This window comes from Mus musculus, chromosome 4, assembly GCF_000001635.26.
Source record: "Mus musculus strain C57BL/6J chromosome 4, GRCm38.p6 C57BL/6J".
Taxonomy (NCBI): domain Eukaryota; kingdom Metazoa; phylum Chordata; class Mammalia; order Rodentia; family Muridae; genus Mus; species Mus musculus.
Genome location: NC_000070.6, coordinates 62,318,877 through 62,339,029, shown reverse-complemented (window position 1 = coordinate 62,339,029; position 20,153 = coordinate 62,318,877). Strand labels below are relative to the sequence as shown.

General features: G+C 41.6%; 1 protein-coding gene across 4 annotated transcripts in view; it reads left to right on the top strand.

Annotated features, from left to right (window-relative positions):
* Positions 1-20,153, top strand: part of Fkbp15 (FK506 binding protein 15) — a 60,255-nt gene that overhangs the window by 21,567 nt on the left and 18,535 nt on the right. For 2 of the 4 annotated variants that reach the window (NM_001045528.2, XM_006538034.4), the window contains exons 7-19: positions 395-544; positions 1,905-1,973; positions 2,483-2,629; positions 4,770-4,909; positions 5,290-5,347; positions 6,732-6,839; positions 9,580-9,682; positions 11,111-11,217; positions 12,857-12,971; positions 14,809-14,918; positions 15,726-15,833; positions 16,753-16,847; positions 17,969-18,071. In NM_001045528.2, the coding sequence (NP_001038993.1) occupies positions 395-544; positions 1,905-1,973; positions 2,483-2,629; positions 4,770-4,909; positions 5,290-5,347; positions 6,732-6,839; positions 9,580-9,682; positions 11,111-11,217; positions 12,857-12,971; positions 14,809-14,918; positions 15,726-15,833; positions 16,753-16,847; positions 17,969-18,071 (1,413 nt within the window). Of the gene's footprint in view, positions 1-394; positions 545-1,904; positions 1,974-2,482; positions 2,630-4,769; positions 4,910-5,289; positions 5,348-6,731; positions 6,840-9,579; positions 9,683-9,869; positions 11,218-12,856; positions 12,972-14,808; positions 14,919-15,725; positions 15,834-16,752; positions 16,848-17,968; positions 18,072-20,153 lie in introns of all 4 variants that reach the window. The other 2 variants (NM_001355385.1, XM_030253627.1) reach the window with 2 other exon arrangements.

Below are 20,153 nucleotides of genomic sequence, written 5' to 3'. Positions count from 1 at the left end.
GGTGGTCCTGAGTGGTGACCCACTGTTATTTCCCAGCTGGATTGCTAAGCACTCTATATTGTCCCGTTTAATTTTCATAGCTACCTTGTAAGATTTGCAAAGCTCTTTTCTTCACTTTTGCAAGTGGGAACGAGTGGGTATATGAAGATTAAGTTATTTGCCAAAGGTCAGACTTAAGAACTGGCAATACCTGGATCTGGACCCAGACATTCTGACTCCAGTGCTGACTTGTTGGACACCCTGATTCCTGCCGGATTACTGACTTCGGAATGGCTTATTTCTAACCTTGTAATCTTTGTTAGTGGGTGCAGCCGTTTGAGAAAGAATATTAGCAGCAATGGGATGGCTGGGAAGCTTAAACCAAGCTCATGCTGCTCTGATCTTGATCTCGCAGGTGTGTGTGGCCAAGTGCAATAGCATCTCTTCCTTGGATGCAGTGCTGTGTCAGGACCTGGTTGCAGCAGAGGGCCCTGCTGTGGAAACTGGAGATTCTTTAGAAGTAGCCTATACGGGCTGGCTCCTTCAGAATCATGTGCTGGGCCAGGTAAAACCGTGTGTTCTGCAAGTTCTTTCTCTGTGTGTGACACGCAGCCTGCCATATGGGGCGTGAACTGTGGCCACTGGCCAGTAGAAACATTTAGGGAGGCTGAATTCGTCTCCACAACTGCTTTTGGGGTGCACTCGTGAATGCTCCTGTGCAAATGTGCTTAGAGCCTCACACCCTGTCTCATATTTAGGGGCAGACAGTTTCCCAAGGATAATTCATGTGTACATCTTGTCCTCACTGCCAGTTTTAAACTTGAATATATCTTTAAGAAAGAGATCTTATTTTTAAGCCTTCTCACTCTCTTTCCTTGCTTTTGAAATTAGAGTTCTCTATGTAGCCTTGGATGGCCTGGAACTTGCTATGTAGACCAACCTGGCCTGAAGATCACAGAGATCTGCCTCTGCCCCCGCCTCTGCCCCTTTCTTCAGAGTGCTGGGATTGAAAGCTCATGCCACTGTGTTTAGCTGTCATTTTCCTTTTAACAGACACTGTAAATATGTTGCAATTGTTGTGTTTTTATTTTTTTTTCCATTTTTTATTAGGTATTTAGCTCATTATTTTATTTTTTTAAAGATTTATTTTATTAATATATGTAAGTACACTGTAGCTGTCTTCAGACACTCCAGAAGAGGGAGTCAGATCTCGTTACGGATGGTTGTGAGCCACCATGTGGTTGCTGGGATTTGAACTTTGGACCTTCGGAAGAGCAGTCGGGTGCTCTTACCCACTGAGCCATCTCACCAGCCCTTGTTGTGTTTTTAATACTGTTAAGTTTTTTAGAGCAATGTGATATGATAGAAAGAACTGTATAACTTAAATAGTGTGAATGTGTGGTGTCACAGGTCTTTAATCCCATCACTTGGGAGGCAGGTGCAGGCAGATCTCTGAGTTTTGGGCCAGTCAGGGCTACATAGTGAAACCCTGTATCAAAAATTAAGGAGTCACAATTAAGTTCCAATTGTATCCCAGTCTGACCTTGATCAACTCTCTAAGCTCTTATTTTTCCCATTCGTGCATGGAGGTCAGTGATCCTTGCTCTGCTTTCTTGGAAGGACTGTTTTAGCACCAAAGGAGTACATTTACTGAAAATATTTTATAGTTCAAAAAGTGCTTCAGTTAATGGTGCCGGAAATGAGTTTGCCCCCAATTTGGCAAATTATTGTTCACAGGGATATTCATTGCGATAAACTCCAACCTGTTCTATCTTCTCAGTTTCTTCAGGAGCTATGTGCCGTTACACCTGTCATTTCCTGTTTGGGAAGCACTGACCCCCTTAGTTGATTATCATTAAGACGATTATTGTTTTTGAAACTGACTGATTTTTTTTTTTTTTTTTTTTTACTTTATCAAATGGCAGGTTTTTGATTCTACTGCTAACAAAGATAAGCCGCTTCGCCTAAAATTAGGATCAGGAAAAGTTGTCAAGGTAAAGGCCTGTTTTGGAATTTAGTTTAAATGTTGAGAATCTCCAACCTGTTCTTATCTACAGTCTGGACATGCGTGGTTGACACTGTCAACATATGGGAGATGTTTACCTGTGAGAGGCTAGAGTGAAGAGGAGTGTATTTGTTTTCTTAGACTCCATCTTTTTCATTCTGTGGCTCTGAGGAAGTGATCCCATTGTTCCCACAGCCCCATGGAGAGGCGGCACTGTTTATTTAGCAGCTGCTTGGTTCTTATCTTGTTGATGTGACGCAGCACGAGGAGCCCTACTCTGGGATGCAAGTTGTGAATTTTGCTTGATCAATGAGCATTTTACATATGTGCAGTGTCATGTGTTGGGCATGTTAGAGCTTTGCAATGTGTCCATTCATCCATGTGCAAAAGTTTGTTTTCACTGTATTGCCTATGGCTGTTTGACTCAAATTCTTTGGAGAATTCTTTGTTCACGTGTATTTTATCTGATGAGCATTTCCTCACTTCTGACGTCTCTAGGGCTTAGAGGACGGGCTACTGGGCATGAAGAAAGGAGGAAAGCGCTTAATTATCACTCCTTCAGCCTGCGCTGCTGGCTCTGAAGGAGTAATAGGCTGGACTCAGCCAACAGACTCCATCCTGGTGTTTGAGGTAGAAGTTAGGCGGGTAAGTGAAACTGGCCTGTGTTCTTATAAATCAGATTCTGAAGATATAGCTAGCTTTTAAAATAGAAGTGGTAGGGTAGGACGAAGGTTGGGAAAGTTCTTTCCTTCAGGCATGAGGTCTGAGTTCAGTCCCCAGGACGTACATAAACATACTGACACGGTGGTGCAGATTTGTATTGACCACACATATTTGTATACATAGCCATGCGCTTGCGCGCGCGCGCACACACACACACACACACACTCATGCTTCAAAGCTTTAGAAGAAATGATGAATGATTTTCTCTGAAAATGGCATTGGAGTTAAGCATCTTGTCTTTTTTCAATGTATAAAAATCTTGTCAGTAAGGTGTGGTGGGACATATTTTTAATCCCAGCACTTGGGAGGCAGAAGCAGTCAGATATTAATGAGTTTATGGCCAACTTGGACTACTAATGAGTTTCAGGCCAGCCAGGGTCACACAGAGAGACTCTACCTTTGAATATGTTTTCTATACTAAAATAGCAACAACTTTTGGTTAGTTTATAGTATTCCTTCTCCAAAATGACCCTGATATTATTAGGTTGAATGGTGCTGGTGACTATAAACCATAAAACACAGTACAAATAATGAATTTTATGGCTATTTCTATATAGTCGTTATGTTTGTCACAGCAGAGAGGTACCCTCCTAATGGGAGACCGGTTTCTCTGTTGGGTCATCTAATCTTACAGTGGCATGTCCCCAGATGCCTTTTTTTTCTAAACATAGATTCCCTTAAGTTTTCTTTGAGCTCAAGGAAACCATGGGTAATGATAGCAAACTATTTTGAAACTATTGATACTAACTTGTAAACATAAGCAAAGTTTTCTACTTTACAGTAATCAAGAAATTAGAGCCAGGCATAGTGGTGCACACCTTTAATTCCAGTGTTTGAAAGGCAAAGGCAGGTAGATCTCCATGAGTTTGAGGCCAACCTAGTCTACATAGTGAGTTCCAGAACAGCCAGAGTTACATAGTGAGACCCTGTCTCAAAGAGAAAGAAAGGAAGGAAGGAAGGAAGGAAGGAAGGAAGGAAGGAAGGATAGGGAGGGAAGGAGGGGGGAGGGAGGAAGAAAGAAATTAGAGAAAGCATATGTTGGAGAGAAAAAGAGACTGGTAAGGAAGCAATGAAGGAGAATAGAGTAGGGGTGAGAGATGAGGGAGAGAGTACTAAAATATACTTTGTGCAAAGATCTAGACATAGAGCTATCCATTAAAGCATTGTTTGTGATAGTAATAAGCCGTCTATGTGAAATAGGTTTTTGTTTTTTTTTCGAGACAGGGTTTCTCTGTATAGCTCTGGCTGTCCTGGGTGAAATAGATTTTTATAAGAACATTCATGTTTATGATTTCTGTTCAAGAATCTTTTGGAGTCTTTACCTTGTAGACCATAGCAGGAATGAGCATGACCTTGAGGTGAGACATGCTCTTCAGTAGCTGGAAACAATGAAGATAAGTACTTAGTGACGTGGAAATATATTCCTGTATAGTAACTAAGCAGAACAGCTACAAAGCTATGGCTCCATTTGTAAAAGCACACATGCACTCATTCATACACACAGATGATGGAATGGTAGCTGAATCACAACTGTTTCTGTCTTAGTCAGGGTTTCTATTCCTGCACAAACATCATGACCAAGAAGCAAGTTGGGGAGGAAAGGTTTATTCAGCTTACACTTCCATACTGCTGTTCATCACCAAAGGAAGTCAGGACTGAAACTCAAGCAGGTCAGGAAGCAGGAGCTGATGCAGAGGCCATGGAGGGATGTTCTTTACTGGCTTGCCTCCCCTGGCTTGCTCAGCCTGCTCTCTTATAGAACCCAAGACTGCCAGCCCAGAGATGGTCCCACCCACAAGGGGCCTTTCCCCCTTGATCACTAATTGAGAAAATGCCTTACAGTTTGATCTCATGGAGGCATTTCCTCACCTGAAGCTCCTTTCTCTGTGATAACTCTAGCTGTGTCAAGTTGACACAAAACTAGCCAGTATAGTTTCCTTTGTCTTTTTTTCAGCATGTTTTGATTTTGCCTGTACTGAATAGGCAATAGCTTTTATGCTAGAGAATAAATAAATAAATGAGAGTATGGAAGGGTGAGTGTGTATACTCTGTTCCACCCTAGGTGAAGTTTGCCAGAGATTCTGGCTCTGATGGCCACAGTGTGAGCTCCCGGGATTCTGCAGCCCCTTCCCCCATCCCTGCTTCTGACAGCCTCTCTGCTGATCCTGTTGTGACACCCCTGCCATTGCCTCTCAAACCTGGGTAAGGCTGTGGCAAGCTCTGGGATTCTTCAGCGTGGTTCCTGAGATGCAGTTTAAAACTGCAATCAAGTTTTAGTAATTGAAAAGGACAAAAGTCAGGATTAGGAAAACAATGTATCAGATTCATTTGACAATGGATTAATAGCTGTCAAAGTGGTGCTAGGAATACCTGCAAAACTCTGAGCAAAGGGCAAAGGGCAGGAACATAGAATGCAGGCCCATGGGAAAGTGGAGCTTTCAAGGATTATGCAAATAAAAAGGAGCTAAATTCTGTTTTAGCTGTTCAGTTGACTATTTCAAAAACAATGCTTTTACGCCAGTTTAATTTGGGTTTGCAGTGATAGATTTTGTATTATCTCAGGATGTTTTATTTGATTTCAGGGAACCGGGTCTTCGTTCCAAATCTAACTCTCTCAGCGAACAGCTAACTGTAAATTCAGTAAGTATGATTCTGTACCCCTAAGCCCTGGAATGTTGTTTCATTTGCCTTGCATGTAGTTGAGAGCCACTGACAGTATAGAAATTAATTACTACTTTATTTATTTTATCCTACTTGGAAATCAGTCAGTAGAAATTAGCCTGGACTTTTGCATTCATAGATCTGAATTGTAGGTATATGGCCATGAGAAAATGATCTAACTTTTTAAATCCTCAGTTTCTTCATTGTTACAGTGGAAATAATTTTCACGGCCCCCAATTACAGTTCATAAATCCCTGAGCACAGAGACTGTGTAAAGCTGTTTTTAATGAGCGGGAGCTGTGGTATTACTAGAATGATGTGAAACTAGGAGTGAACCCTCGGGTAAAGCTCACTTCCATCCTCCAGTTGCCATTTACTCCAAGAGGAATGGATTAAAAGTTAATTTTGGTTTTCTTTGTTGCTTATTCTGTGTGACTATGAAGAATTTACTCTGTAAACAGAGGTTTATTTTTTTGTCTGTAAATTGATATAAGGAAGTGAACACTTTTTCAGTTTTCAGAATTATGTTTGGGATATTTTAAGTGCTTAAAAAGCATTGTTCACATTATAATAGATGCTAATATAACTTTGTTATATATATATTATCTCAAAACGAACAAAATACTACTACTACTGCCCCCACCAAAGATGCTGTGGGGGAGGGGCATTGGAGAGCACTCATTTACCTGAGCCAGTAGACATCCTCTACTTCCATCCTCTCAGAGGAATTCAGGCGTCTTCATCCACTGGGGGACTTTGAGCAGGTCACTGGTTTTGTTTCCCCAATGGTGAGAGGAGAGGAACAACTGTTATTTCAGTACATTTGGATTTGAGTGCCTTTAGGAAGGATGTAAAAGGTGGTTTGCTGCTGCTCGGCTTGGTCCATGCAGACTCTGAATGTGCTGCACGTGGACCAGATGGTAGACAAAGGACTTCAAGCTCAAGCAAGGCCTTCTCCTAGCACTGAGGATAGTAGGTGGTGGGTGAAGCCAGGTCTTCCCTCCAGCCTGTGCACACTCAACCACAGAAGGAAGCACTTCACTGACAGTTGGTCTGATGTAGTAGAAACTGCTCTAAACCAAGTGTGCATAAGCACTCTCACTTTGCAGTGGGGACACTTGGTTAAAAGAGGTCATGCATATGAAAGCAATTCATTCCCAAGCTGTAGGGACTTAATTTAATGTTCATATTATCAGTCTCATTAATTTGCATTGTATTTGGTATCATAAATAATGCTTGCTTTCTAGAAGAAATGGCTTTCACTAAGTAATAGAGGGTTAAAGGTTTTGGCACAAGGCAAAGAAGTAGAGCTATTTGAAAGCAATAAACCTCAGTCACAGTGATGTTTATGCCTTCCTTTTAGAATCCTGATACGGTCAAGGCCAAGCTGATCTCGAGGATGGCTAAAATGGGCCAGCCCATGCTACCCATCCTTCCGCCACAGCTGGACTCCAATGACTCAGAAACCGAAGTACGTCCCCTTGACTCTATTGAGATGTGTGCAGGTGCTGCCATCTTCTGTTTCTTTGCTTCAAATAAGTGCCTTTCCTGCTTCTAATGCAGAGTCACTGTTTGAGAACAGAGTAGGCACATGTGACACTTTTAACTGTGAGTAGCCCATCCCCAAATGGAGGTTAAGTTCTGCACATCTGACCAAGAATTAGACCAAGAGGTTGCTTAGTGTTCAGTAACTGGGATCTGGAATCTGTATTGCTCATAATCTCTAGCTGCCTGCCTGGAAGTAATAAATCTGCTTCATGATGAGAAAAAAATCTTAGACAATAAGATATGCAACCCATACAGGCTCTGTGTTCTTTTTTTCAGGTTTCTTTTACTCTTTAAAAATGTCTTACTGTACTATTTTTTAATGCACATGGGTGTTTTGCCTGCATGCATGTCTGCATGTCGACAGGTGCTCAGCTCTTCTAACTTTTTTTCCTTTGAGACTGAGTCTTACCATATTGCCTAGGCTTGTAAGTCCTAGGTTCAAAGGACTTCCTACCTCTGTCTCCCCAGCCTATAGAACTATAGGTACGTGCCACTGCTTCTGGATTCCACCTGTGTTTGTTGATTGAGTATTTGGATCAACTTGGGAAATATTGATCATCTTACTGATGATAACTGTTGTTTAAATATCAAACTGTTAGCTTTTTTTGTTTGTTTGTTTTTCAAGACAGGGTTTCTCTGTGTAGCCCTGGCTGTCTTGGAACTCACTTTGTAGACCAGGCTGGCCTCGAACTCAGAAATCCACCTGCCTCTGCCTCCCGAGTGCTGGGATTAAAGGTGTGCGCCACCACGCCTGGCCAAACTGTTAGCTTTTATGACTATATGTATAGTGCTTTTTTCATATTTTAAAAATGTTATTTAGCAGTTCAAGATTTTATTGAAATCAAGTCTACCAGGCTTTTCACTTTTGATGTTGTGCTTAGAAAGCATTCCCAGGGCTGGAGAGAGAGTTCAGCAGGTAAAGTACTTGCCATGCAAACCTAAGTAGCTTCCCAGTACCCATGTAAAAGCCAATGCAGTAGCTTGTACCTGCGATCCCAGCTCTGAGGAGGCCCTGACAGAGGGATCCCTCCAGCCTGCAAGTCAGACAAACTAGCCAATCAATGTGCTCTAAGTTTGGTGGGAAACCCTGACTCAAAATTAACATAGAAAGTGAACCCATTGCTGACCTCTGACCTCAGCATATACATAAGGACACAAGTGTACCCTCCCTATATACATACATGAACACATAAACACACACATACAAAGGAAAAGCATCTTCATTTTTGTACTTTAAAAGCATAGCATTATGACTTTCAGAAATATGATTATTTTTTATTTATTTAGATCTAAATTTTTAATCCATAAGAATATAAAGTAACTTAAGCCTTTTTCAATGATTAACTTGTTACTGATAAAACAATTCTTTCTCAAGTGAACTGAAATATATGATTGATTGACTTTTGAGATTTTTTTCATTTGATATAAAATGAAAAAAGATATAAAATATGCTCTGAAATAGGCTTTATATTTTAGAGTATTGTCCTCCCCAACCCCCCGGAAAGATGTAAAATATAACATTTTAAATGGAAGCTTACTGTTTTGTAATTGTCTTCCTGGTTTCTATAAATGAAATTTGAATAATATAGTTCATTAAAATTATTTTTATATATAATTAACTAAAATTTAAATATAATTAATTAAAAACTAAAAGTTACTTTATTGCATAATAATTAAAATTTATAATGAAAGAATATATTTAGAAAAGGGGTATTTTCCTTATATATTGCTTTATAAACTGACTTTTAAACTTAATGTTATATCATAAATGCCTATGTGAATGTCAATAATATATGTAAAGTGTATTGCTTTAAAGACAACTAGGTGGCCTTCTCTCTACCATAATTCCCTTTACTCTCCTGATAGACATTTAAGTTGATTTAGAATTCAGTAATTATCAAAAAGTGGGCTTATTTTCCCAGAAGACAATATTTGGTGCTGGGGAAAGCTCTAAAGTATAAGAATAATCCAGAGATGACAGCCCTTGAACCACAGCACAGCAAATTATAGTCATATGACTCATGTCATATGACATCTTGTCTTTGCTTGAAGCAGGAATACAGGGCAGCTTTGCTCAGAGTTAACAGTTTTGGTTTTATGAATTTTTAAGAATCTTTTAATAGTGAGAGCTAACAGCTGGGTGTGGTAACACACACTTTAAGCTCATCACTTTCAATTAAGGCAGAGACAGGAGGATCTCGGAGTTTGAGGCCAACAAGTCCCCATAGCAAGTTTCAGGACAGTCACGATGCATAGAGAAACCTTGTCTCAAACAAACAACAACAAAAGACTTAGGACAAGCGTCCTGGACAGACATGACCAAGCCAGCATGCTAGTGAGGTGCAGTGACTTGCTCTGCTCTGTCCAGTTTTCTGTGGGTGCTCTGAGGTCTGAGACTGCTTGGTGGAAGAGTTGGGTAGCTGATGGTGGTTCTGTAGGATTATATTAATTATTTGATATGATTTATAGGAAGAAGATCTCTTACTCTTGCATAATTGAGTTCTTCCTTTGTACAACTCATATCCCTGACAACTGGCTTTCTGCCTGCCTTTCCTTCCTCTTTCTTGACTAGAAATCCTGTATTGTGAGCCGAGTTAGAGACAGGCAGCCTCTGTCTTCAGCTAAAACCTACACATAGTGATCAACCCTTGTGTTTTTTTCAGGATGCAACTGTTCTGCGAGGAGCTGGGCAGTCCCTTGTGACACCATCTATCCAGCCTTCTCTTCAGCCAGCTCATCCGGTATTACCACAGATGGCCTCACAGGGTAAGAAAGGAACCTTGATAAGGCTCGGCCCTTGAGTTGAATCAGTATTTTCATCTGTGTTCCTTAGATTATTAACTAGTATTGTTAGTGCTGGGGCCTGGGTTAGGGGCTAAGACTTGTCAGTTTGTCTCTGAGTAGAACACTTGAGGCTAAGATGTATGTCTGCTGTGTTGCTTTGCCCCTTTAGGAAGTCTGTGCTCAGCTGTTGAGACATCTCCGTATGTGTTGTTTTACACTCGTGTCAGCTGATGGGATCTGAGTCAGATGAACAAGAGAACACTGTTTCCACCTTTGCTGGGCTGCCCATGGGCTGCTTTGGGAGGAAAGTGGTCTGGTTTAAAGCATGGGAATGTTGGGTGCCAGTTCAGACTTACAAGTGTGAAGGAAAGTTCCTGGAAAGAGCCCCACATGGCACTGAACCTTCTGCAAGGCTGGCTAGCTGATGAGAACGTCAAGAATTGTGAAGAGGCAGGGGTCCAGCAGGTTCAGACCAGTTGTAATTTATCTTGGGCTATCTTTAGCACCCTTAGTTGTTTGATAAACAAAGTTTCAATCTTTTGATTTGACCAGTGAAGACTTGGGAGCCAGATGCTGGGGTGAAAGCATGCTAACTCAGAGGCAGAGAGAACACACAGCTGACCTTCCTTCTCAGGCTATGTCTTAGAAGGAATGATCCCTCATTCCTCCCAACTCACCATCTCAAAAAACCTCCTTCAGACTGAATGCCCCTCCCTTCTACTTCCTATGTATCTCTCTATCTGTCCTCTTGTCCCTCTTATCTAATTCTGTGTTCACTTCCTGTCAACTGGTTGCTTGCTCTGCCTCTTGACCTGTTATTAACAATAGTGGTTTTTATTTAATCCTATTTACAGTATTCAAGCAGAAAGTTCTTGGATTAAAGGTGTGTGCTAAGGCTGGGCCATACCACAACTAAAGCCATCTTTTGGGTTTTTTTTTTGTTGTTGTTTTTTGTTTTTTAGTAAATAACACAATCTTAGGTTCACGGTGTGTCAAACATCCTGCAACACTTAATAGCCGTTTATTGCCCCTCTGTGTATGTAGCCTAACACTATTAGGTAAATCCTTTGGAATGTACAGAGTACTAGCCTCTACCAACTAAAAGCTAAGAACGTGGTCAGATAGTATCTGAGGCCATAAATGGATCTCCTGACTTCCTGGAATATGCCTCCCTGATATTTTTAAACCACTGTATTTAAAGTGTCTAGGTTTGTGAGAACTTCATGAGTCTGTTTACTGTGTAGGAACTTGGGATGTGGAGTAACCTGAACCTTTGGTTTCATGACATGCTCGCACATACTTGGCTCCAACATAAATGATCTCTTATCTCCTTTGAGGTGAGAGTTGTGATTTTGCATTGACAAAACAAGCAAGGATGGGTAACAGTAAAAATACCTTGATTTGTCTTAGCACCTCAGCCATCTGGTTCTGGGCTCCAGACACCCTCTGCTGCCTTGATGCAAGCTGTGTCCCTTGATTCTCACTCGGCTGTATCTGGAAATGCACAGAACTTCCAGGTAACTGTTTTTTAATTAATTAATTTTTTTTTGTTTGTTATTTTGAGAGAAGGTCTCACTATGTAGTCTTGGCTGGTGGTATACACACACAAACACACACACAAACACACACACACACCCAACGATCAGGCTGGCTTCAAACTCTCAGAGATCTGCTTGCCTCTTGCCTCCTGAGAGCTGGGATTAAATGCACCAGCACATCCAGCCCCCAGGTAGCAATAGTATTTTAAAACTCTTTTAGGCATGAGATATAATTTATGTTCTTCTTATATGAACACAGATGATCCCTCTCTCCTTTTTACACAGCAGCAGTTCTCCAAGTCAAAGCTTGTCATTTCCCTTTCCCTAAATTACTGCTCTGTTGTCTCTAAAACCACACAAAGTTTTCTGTTTGCAAGTTTTTGTGAAGATTAAGTGCAAGAATAAGCAAAGTACTTATTAAAGGCCTGGGCCTGGCACCTAGCAAAGTTCCCACTAGTACACATAGGATAGCAAGAGCTGTCTCTCCTGCCCTACCCACCCTGGAGGCGATTCTGAGTGGAGATGTGGGAGCCATGGTGGGCAGGCTTTGCTCCACTAGGATAAGGGGAATCAAAACTGAGAAAAGGCTCCCACGGTGGAAAATCCCTCTGCCACAGACTAAGATTTTTTTTTCTAGTAATTAATGTTTGGGTTGTTATATTGTTCTTGGAAATAAACTAGTGTTTCTATGGGGAAAGAGTGACTGTTCTTAAAATGATAGTTGTTGTTTATTGAGCATTTATTTGCCTTGTGCCAGGCACTTAATCTGGCAGTTCTTGGGGGCTTCACCTGTATTAATTAGCTCATATAATACAGCAAATATAATTTGCCTGTGTCATTTAGCTCATATAGCAGATTCCCAAAGCTTTCATCTTCCTTTCACAGTTGCCATACTTCAGTTCAGAAAAACAAGAGCTCTGGTCACGCAGATAAGCAGGATCTAGTACGTGGTGGCATACGCCTGTAATCCCAGCATGAAGGACTGGAAGCAGGAGGATCAGGAATGCAAGGGTATCCTCAGCTATATAGCCATTTTAAGGCCAGCCTGAGCTACATAAAACCATGTCTGAAAACACAAACAAACAAAACAGAATCTAGAGGCTGAGCAATGGATGACTCAACTGTTAAGAACCCACCATATTGGGTGGCTTGGAACCCCCCCATATTTGTCCATACATAGATAATGTAGACACACATACATATAGATTTTAAAAAGCAACTTTAAATTAAAAAAGAATCTAGCAGGGGAGAAGCATTATGAAAAATCTCAGAAACTGGCTGGCTTAGTTAGGAACTTTGAAAAATAACCTTTTTTTTCCTTCAAAAGAAACTAAACAGGATTTGCTTAGTTATAAGTTTTCCTTAAGAATAGGCCTGATAGTAGGAAATAAATTCCCATTTCATTAAATCATATTGCCAGAGGACTGGGCAGCAACCCAAGATTCCTGTTCCTCTGGTTTTGGGTAGCACTGGAGTGACCAGATACCATCAAGTCCCATAGACAGTTGCCTAACCCTGATCTCATCATTTCCAGCTTTAGTAGCTTTAAGTCTCCTCCCTGGTTAATGTGCTTTGCTCTATCACAGGAAACTAAATAAGTAACTCATCACTTTCTCAGCCCTATGCAGGTGTGCAAGCCTATGCATATCCCCAGACACCCTCAGTTACTTCCCAGCTGCAGCCTGTTCGGCCCTTGTACCCAGCACCACTGTCCCAGGCTCCCCACTTTCAAGGTAGAGAATAACTTCCTCCTTCCGGTTTTTCATCTTCCACCCTTGCTGGGTTCTCCTCCTCCCATTCTGTTTTCGTTTTCCTCCAACAGCTCTCCACCCTTTCTTTTCATTGTTTGTTTTAGCAGCTTGATTGATATGTAATTTAGATACCATATGATTTATTCAAATATATAATTCAAAGAGAGCATTCATTATAGTACATATTGTATATATGTGTGTGTGTGTGCATATATATGAATGTGCAGTTATGCACACCTGTGTATATGTGGAGTAGGGCATTGGATGTCTTCCTGTATTGGTTTTGAGTCTCTCAGTGAACTAGAAATCTGCCATTTTAGGTAGACCAGCTAGCCAGGAGCTTTCAGGAATCACCTGTGTCCATCCCCCAATGCTGGGCTTACAGGTGTGTAAAAACCATGATCAACTATTTTGATTGTTTTTAGACAGGTGCTAAGGAGTCATATTCAGGTCCCCGAGCTTTTACCAGCTGAGCATCTTCCCAGACTCCAGGATATATTTATTTATTTATTTTAGGAAATGTTCAGAATTGTGCATCTGTCACAACAATCCATTTTTAGAACACTTATATCTCCCTCAGAGGCCCTTTGTGCCTCTGTTCCGGGTGTTTTTCCTTCCATGCTCTCCCACCAGCCCTTTAGTGACAGGAGCTCATAGCTGATAGTATAAGAGCAAACACTGGAGGGTACTGGGAGGAGGCAGGCACTGCTGTGGGCGGTGAGTGGCTGATGAAAACTGTTTTGTTAAAAATTGTAAATTATGAAAGTAATTCACTGTAATAAAAATGTCAGGCAATACAAAGTAGGATAAAGTGTGCTGTCTGTCATTAAACTTCTGTCCATAGGAGAGTGTCTCTCACAGTTGCTTGGGTAACTTTGTGTGTATTTTATGCACTTAGGCAAGTGTAGGTGTCTTTTGTAAACAAGGCAAATGAAATGTTGATGGATGTGTTGGTTTCCTGCTGTGGTGTGCAGCCTGTCTTTTGCTTGGTAATCACTTTGGCATCAGGATAGTGGCAAGAGGAAACAAGTTTATCCAACAGCCTAAGTTGCATTTCTGCAGTGGGAAGGGCTTCCTGAATGCAGCCTTTGTCTGGAGTCCTGTTCCTTCTCCATCTTTGAAACACTTTGACATGGGTCCAACCTGACATTTCCTCTCCATACACTGCTCCCACCGACACAGCTACATATGTTCATCACCAAAAGGTTAATACTATTTTTTAAGGTACTACTTTTGTACCTGATGCATGGTCTTTTTTCTACACTTGAAATCACCTCCTTCAAAAAATTGTTTTTAAGACAGAATCTCACATAGCCCAGGCTGATCTTGAACTCTGAATCTTCTGTTTGTCTTGTGAGTTACAGTCATGTGCCACTCTACCCATCTTGCATTAAAGTACTGTGTTGTAATGCTTTGTTTATGTGTCAGTTTCCCAGCTGTAGCCCACTAAGACATGGAAGCATAATTTATTCATGACTGTTCTCCTTGTGCCTGTGCAATGCCTGGCATGCAGTTGGATGAATGGGGAAACAATGTAAGTGCAGGATCATAGCAGTTCAGAGTGGATACACTTGGGCCAGTGTGCATTTGAACCAGATTCTAGCTCTTGAAGCATTTTGCAGAAATATAAGTTAGTTATTATTAGCTTGGGAGTCCTTTAGTCTCTACTGCCTGTTCTGTGCTTCTCCTGACAGTGTGAAATCACCTATCATGTTTCCTCATACATGGCCCCTTCTTTGCTCTGCTAAAACTGCCCTTGACTTTTCCATACATAGTTTTCTCTTTCCAGGTTTATAAGTTCCTTTTCATGTCTGTTTAGGATCAGGAGACATGATGTCCTTTCTCATGACTGAAGCCCGGCAACACAACACTGAAATTCGAATGGCAGTCAACAAAGTGGCTGATAAAATGGATCACCTCATGACTAAGGTGACCGAGTTAGAGCTTAGACTCTGTTGAAAATGGGGCTGTTGGGCCAGAGATGGCTCAGCAGGTAAAAGCACTTGCTGAACAAGCACAGTGACCTGAGTTTGATTCCTGAAATTTCTCAAGAGAGAACCAATTCTTGTTCATTACACTCTGACTCCCGTCCCTGTGCCATGGTACAGGTGTGTGTACATGTCCATACTCACACATACCATATGAGCACATGATAATAGAGAGACACAATAAAGACACATTGTTTAGATGTGTGAAATTGTAATATGGAAATAATAGCAGGCTCGGGTGGCAGTTCAATGATGAAGAGCACTTGCTGCTCTTGCAGAGGACCCAGGTTCAAGTCCCAGCACCCCCATGGTGGCTCACAGTCATTCATAACTCCAGTTCCAGGAGACCTGATATCTTCTTCTCATCTCGGATGAACCAGGCACATACATACAAGACACATAAAAGAAAATAAATAAATCTAGAAACATGGTTTTTTAATTTTAAAAAGAGATAATAAATTAAAATGTTAAAAGGGGGGATACAGGAAGTAGGCAACACATAGGATGTAAATGGGAGCAGCCACAGCTGTAAGAACACTTTTCCTTGGTTTCCCATATTCACGGTCCTTGGTCATTTCCCTAGAAGAGATATCATCTTTACTTTGGGATTGATTTAGCAGAGAAAATAAGTTTACATTTAGATATTGTTTCAGAAATGTCTTAGCTCTCTTAGAAGCATGACTGGTCCTGGGTGACTTGTATTCTCCACTAAAACATGCTCACAGCCTTCTTGGCTTCCCTTTCGCAGGTGGAGGAGTTACAGAAGCATAGCTCTGGCAACTCCATGCTTCTTCCTAGCATGTCGGTCACAATGGAAACAAGCATGATTATGAGCAACATCCAGCGCATCATCCAGGTGAGGAGGAGGGAGAGCACGACAGCCTGGAGGGCTTGTCCACACACCCTCCTCAGATGTGCTACCCGTAAACCTGTCCCCACACCCCAGAAGTAGCATGTGATGAGACCTGGAGTTGGGAAAACCATTATGGCTTACTTTGGTTCTGTGGCTTATCTTTCATTTTAGTTATTTTCCTTGTCGCTATGACCAAATATTTGACAGGAAACAACTTAAGGGAGCAGTTTCTCTTGCTTCCTAGTCTGAGAGCACGCAGCCCAGGGTGGCAGATAGGAGTGGTAGTGGAGTGGAGACAACTGGACTCAGTGAGCAGAGAGCCAACAGGAAGTGGAACCTGGCTGGGAACAGCCGCAGGGGCCCACTTCCTCTAATTGCACTCCACTGCCAGTCCACCCCAAGCTGGTGCTCAAGTATTTAAACATATGAGCCTATGGGTGGCATTACAGAACCACAAGTATCTGTATTATACTAGATACTATATTTTATTAAGGTATATTATTCTATATTCTACATGCTACATAGCAGTATGACTTATGTAGTCAAAAAAACCACATGCTTTTTAGGCCTATTTTAAACTCTCCTTTCATTTTATGACCATATCAGTCCTCAGCCTATCTAGCCTAGTGATTATAATCCAGCCAGTATGATTTGCTACTTTAACAGTTACATCTCTGGGAAAATAAGTTTTAGTGTTTGTTTCCCAAGGCCATTTGTGGGTTCAAGCTGTTTTGCTATACAGTTTTGGGGATCCAGTCTACCATGGCAGGGAAGATACGGCAGCAGAATACGAAGTGGCTGGTCGCATTGCAGCTACAACCAGGAAGCAGAGAGTGGAGAGGAAATGGAACTATGTAGATGCTTCCTGACTTAGTGGGCACTTTTAAGGCACTTACCTTGCATGTTGTCTATTTGAATTTAGGAAAATGAGAGACTGAAGCAGGAGCTCCTTGAGAAAAGCAGTCGGATAGAAGAGCAGAATGACAAGATTAGTGACCTCATTGAACGCAACCAGAGGTAATGGCAGGGCGAGGCAGGGCTGGGGACGGTGGGCAAAGAGTTTATTGTACGTTCATCCACTATAATGCACACTGTTGAGGGGAGTATATTAGTTACAATTCTCCTCTCTACACTTTGTTGTTTTGTTTTTGAACCCGAGCACCTTGCTCATACTGAGTATGGGATACTTCTGAGCTGCAACCTGTTTCCCACCCCATGTATTTCAACCATTTCCGTTTCTGCTCCTTGTGTGAATTACTTGTTCATCTTCAGTACAAAGGCTGAGGTGGCTGTGGTTGGTGTAAGACCCAACTGCTGTTGACTTTCAGCCCTGCACTTCATTTATTGTGTGGCTTTGGATATTTTGTATATGTCTGCAGGCCTAGCTTTCTCAGAAAATGGTTGTTAGGTAGAAAACTGTGTCCTCTCTTCTCTTTTCTGTGTAGGCTATTTTATCAACCAGAACTCAAACAGAGCCTCGTTGATTTAATAAAGCATATTTTATAGCTTTTAGAGGGTCCTTCTGGGCTTGGTGGAAGGTAGAAAGGTAAACGGAACTAGTTTCACTTCAGTGTTTCACTATCCAGTGTTTTTTGTCTCTAACGTGAGAGGATTGGAGGAGTGCTTCTTTTCTTCTTTCCCCTGAGAGTCTTACCCCTTTTTTCTTTTCTCCCCATCTCCCATTAACATGCACCCTGTGAATGTCTCTCTTCAATATGTGACCCAGGTTGCTACCTCCTTCCTTGGTCACTGCAGATAGCTTGGTTAATTTCTGCAGGTCTCAGGAAAGCAATGTGGTTTTAGATTGTTATTTGGCCTTTTAAAAATTAAATAGAAAATTCATATGGATATTTGGCTTGCTATCTGTGCATCATGTGTGTGTAGTGCCTGGAAGAGAGAGCTGGATCCCTTGGACCTGGAGTTCTGTGTGGTTGTGAGCCATCATGTGGATGCTGGGAACTAAACCAGGGTCCTCTGCAAAAAACATCTAAGATTCTTAACCTAGGAGCCTTCTCTCCAGCTCCATTCACATTGATTCTGATGGAGGTGTAGAGCAATGTTGTGAGAACTGAGGGCCTTGTACCTGTCAAACATTCAATGCTTCGTGAATGTTTTCTTTGCCTTTATTTCTGCCTCAGATATGTTGAGCAGAGTAACCTGATGATGGAGAAGAGGAACAACTCGCTTCAAACAGCCACAGAAAACACACAGGCAAGAATATTGCATGCTGAACAAGAGAAGGTAAAAATCACTGGGCCGAGGAAGGCCCATGTCGGGATGCATTGAGGTGTGGAATAGTCCTACAAAAGAACTTCCCAGTTTCTGTGCAGCAGGATATTTGCCATCTTTGGGAAGAGACCTGGAAATCCTTCAACAGATTTTCATGTATTAATTACCTCTAGATCTGTTTTACTAAATGTTCTACAATAAGTTGACTCAAAAACAATGATTGAATTAGGGGTACTGTTTCATGCCTGTAACCCCAGGTTCTCACAGGCAGATGTGGGCGAATCTGTAGTTCAACAGCAGCCTTGGCTACATAGTAAGATCCTTTCTTTAAGAAAAAAGAAAACAAAAAGAAAAAAGTCCAATTGCCTGTCTTAATAATTTGATAATGGTGAGATTCTTATAGTTACAAGAATCAAAAGAAAATTTCTGTTATGCCATGTAACATGTATATGTTCTTAGTGGAATTTTAGACTGTCTAATTTGCTCCTTTGTCTGTATTTAGTATGTTATTCATTTTGGTCTGACAAAAGCATTTTAAAGTGCGACTTTGGAGCCAGTCAGGTGGTGCATGTGTGTAATCCCAGCATTGGGAGGTCAAGAGAAAGGATTGTTGTTAGTCCACGCTGGGATACATAGCAAGTACCAGGCCAGGCTGGGCTACATAGTGAGACATTGCCTTAAAGAATACAATGCCAGGTGAGGTGCCATATACCTTTAGTTCTGTTATTTGAGATAAAGAAACAAACAGATCTCTGTGAATTCAAGGCTAGCCTGGTCTCCACAGCAAATTCTAGGCCAGTCAAAGCTACATAGTGTGAAACAAAACAAAAGGAAAACAGTAAGAGTTGGACATAGTGACAGGCACCTATAGTCCTAGAGCATGGGGTGTAGACACAGGAGTATCAGGAGTTCAAGATCATTCTCTGTTAGGCACAAAGTTGGAAGCCAAAATTTGAGCTACGCAAGCTCCTGCCACAATAAATAAACAAGTAAGGAAGGCAGGGGTGATGAATTCCTGTAGTCCTTTCAGATGGACAAATTTTAACCTCTGAAAAGCACTGAGAAATGTGCTAGTGAGTCTTGGGATTGAGATCAGCTACTTCTAGAGCCCAGTTTTCTTCTTCTTGTCTACTGGACACTATCCAGAACAGACTCCTTATTTGGGTTATCACTCTTCAGCCGGGAAATCGTTGCTTTTATCTTGTGTTTTTTCATGAAATCTTAAGCAAAATTGAACAGAATGGACACTGTAGCTTGTAGTGTTGACATGCTTTCTTGTATTCTGATAATAAGGATCTCTTATTTATGGTTTAAGCTATCTGTGTTCGCTTAACCACAATGTGCTGTTAGTAATATCTTTGGCCTGTGACTGGTGATTTGAATGAAAATAGCCCTTACAGGTCCCAATCATACATTTAAATGTTTGGTTCCCAGTTGATGGACCTTTTAAGAAGGGCTAGGGGTGTGGCCTTGTTAGAGGAGTTGTGTAACTGAGGTTTCAAAAGCCCACAGAAGGCTGGGTCTTGCTCTCTCTGCCTATAACTTGTGGATCAGATGTGAGCTCTCAGCCACTGCTCTAGGACCCTGCCTGCCTGCCTGCCTGCCTGCCTGCCTGCCTGCCTGCCTGCTCCCATGCTTCTTACCACGATGACTGGGGATTGATACTTGGAACCTGTAAGGAAGCCCTCAGTGAAATGCTTTTCCCCCCTCTAACAGCAATAGAACAGTAATTAAGACAACCAGGTATCATCCAGTGAGCTGTGCCTTGCCCTGCACAACCTCCTCCTGTTTCATTACTGTTTCTTTCCCACTGCGACTGCATTCATTGTTGTGGCTATCTACTAATGACCTGGTCATGGTCAACAGCCTGGAACTTCATTGTTCTCCATGAAATGTGCCTTATGAGTATGTCTCCTGTCTCTAGTTTTATCTTTGTTTTTCCTCTCCTTTTCCTTTATCTTCCCTACTGCAGGCCTACTGGGGTAACCCAAATATACTCTTTTTCCGCATTGGTACTATTCAGGGATAAAATGGTGACTATAACATAGTCTATAGACCAGAGACATCCCAACAGAGGTTTAGCTACCTCAGAAT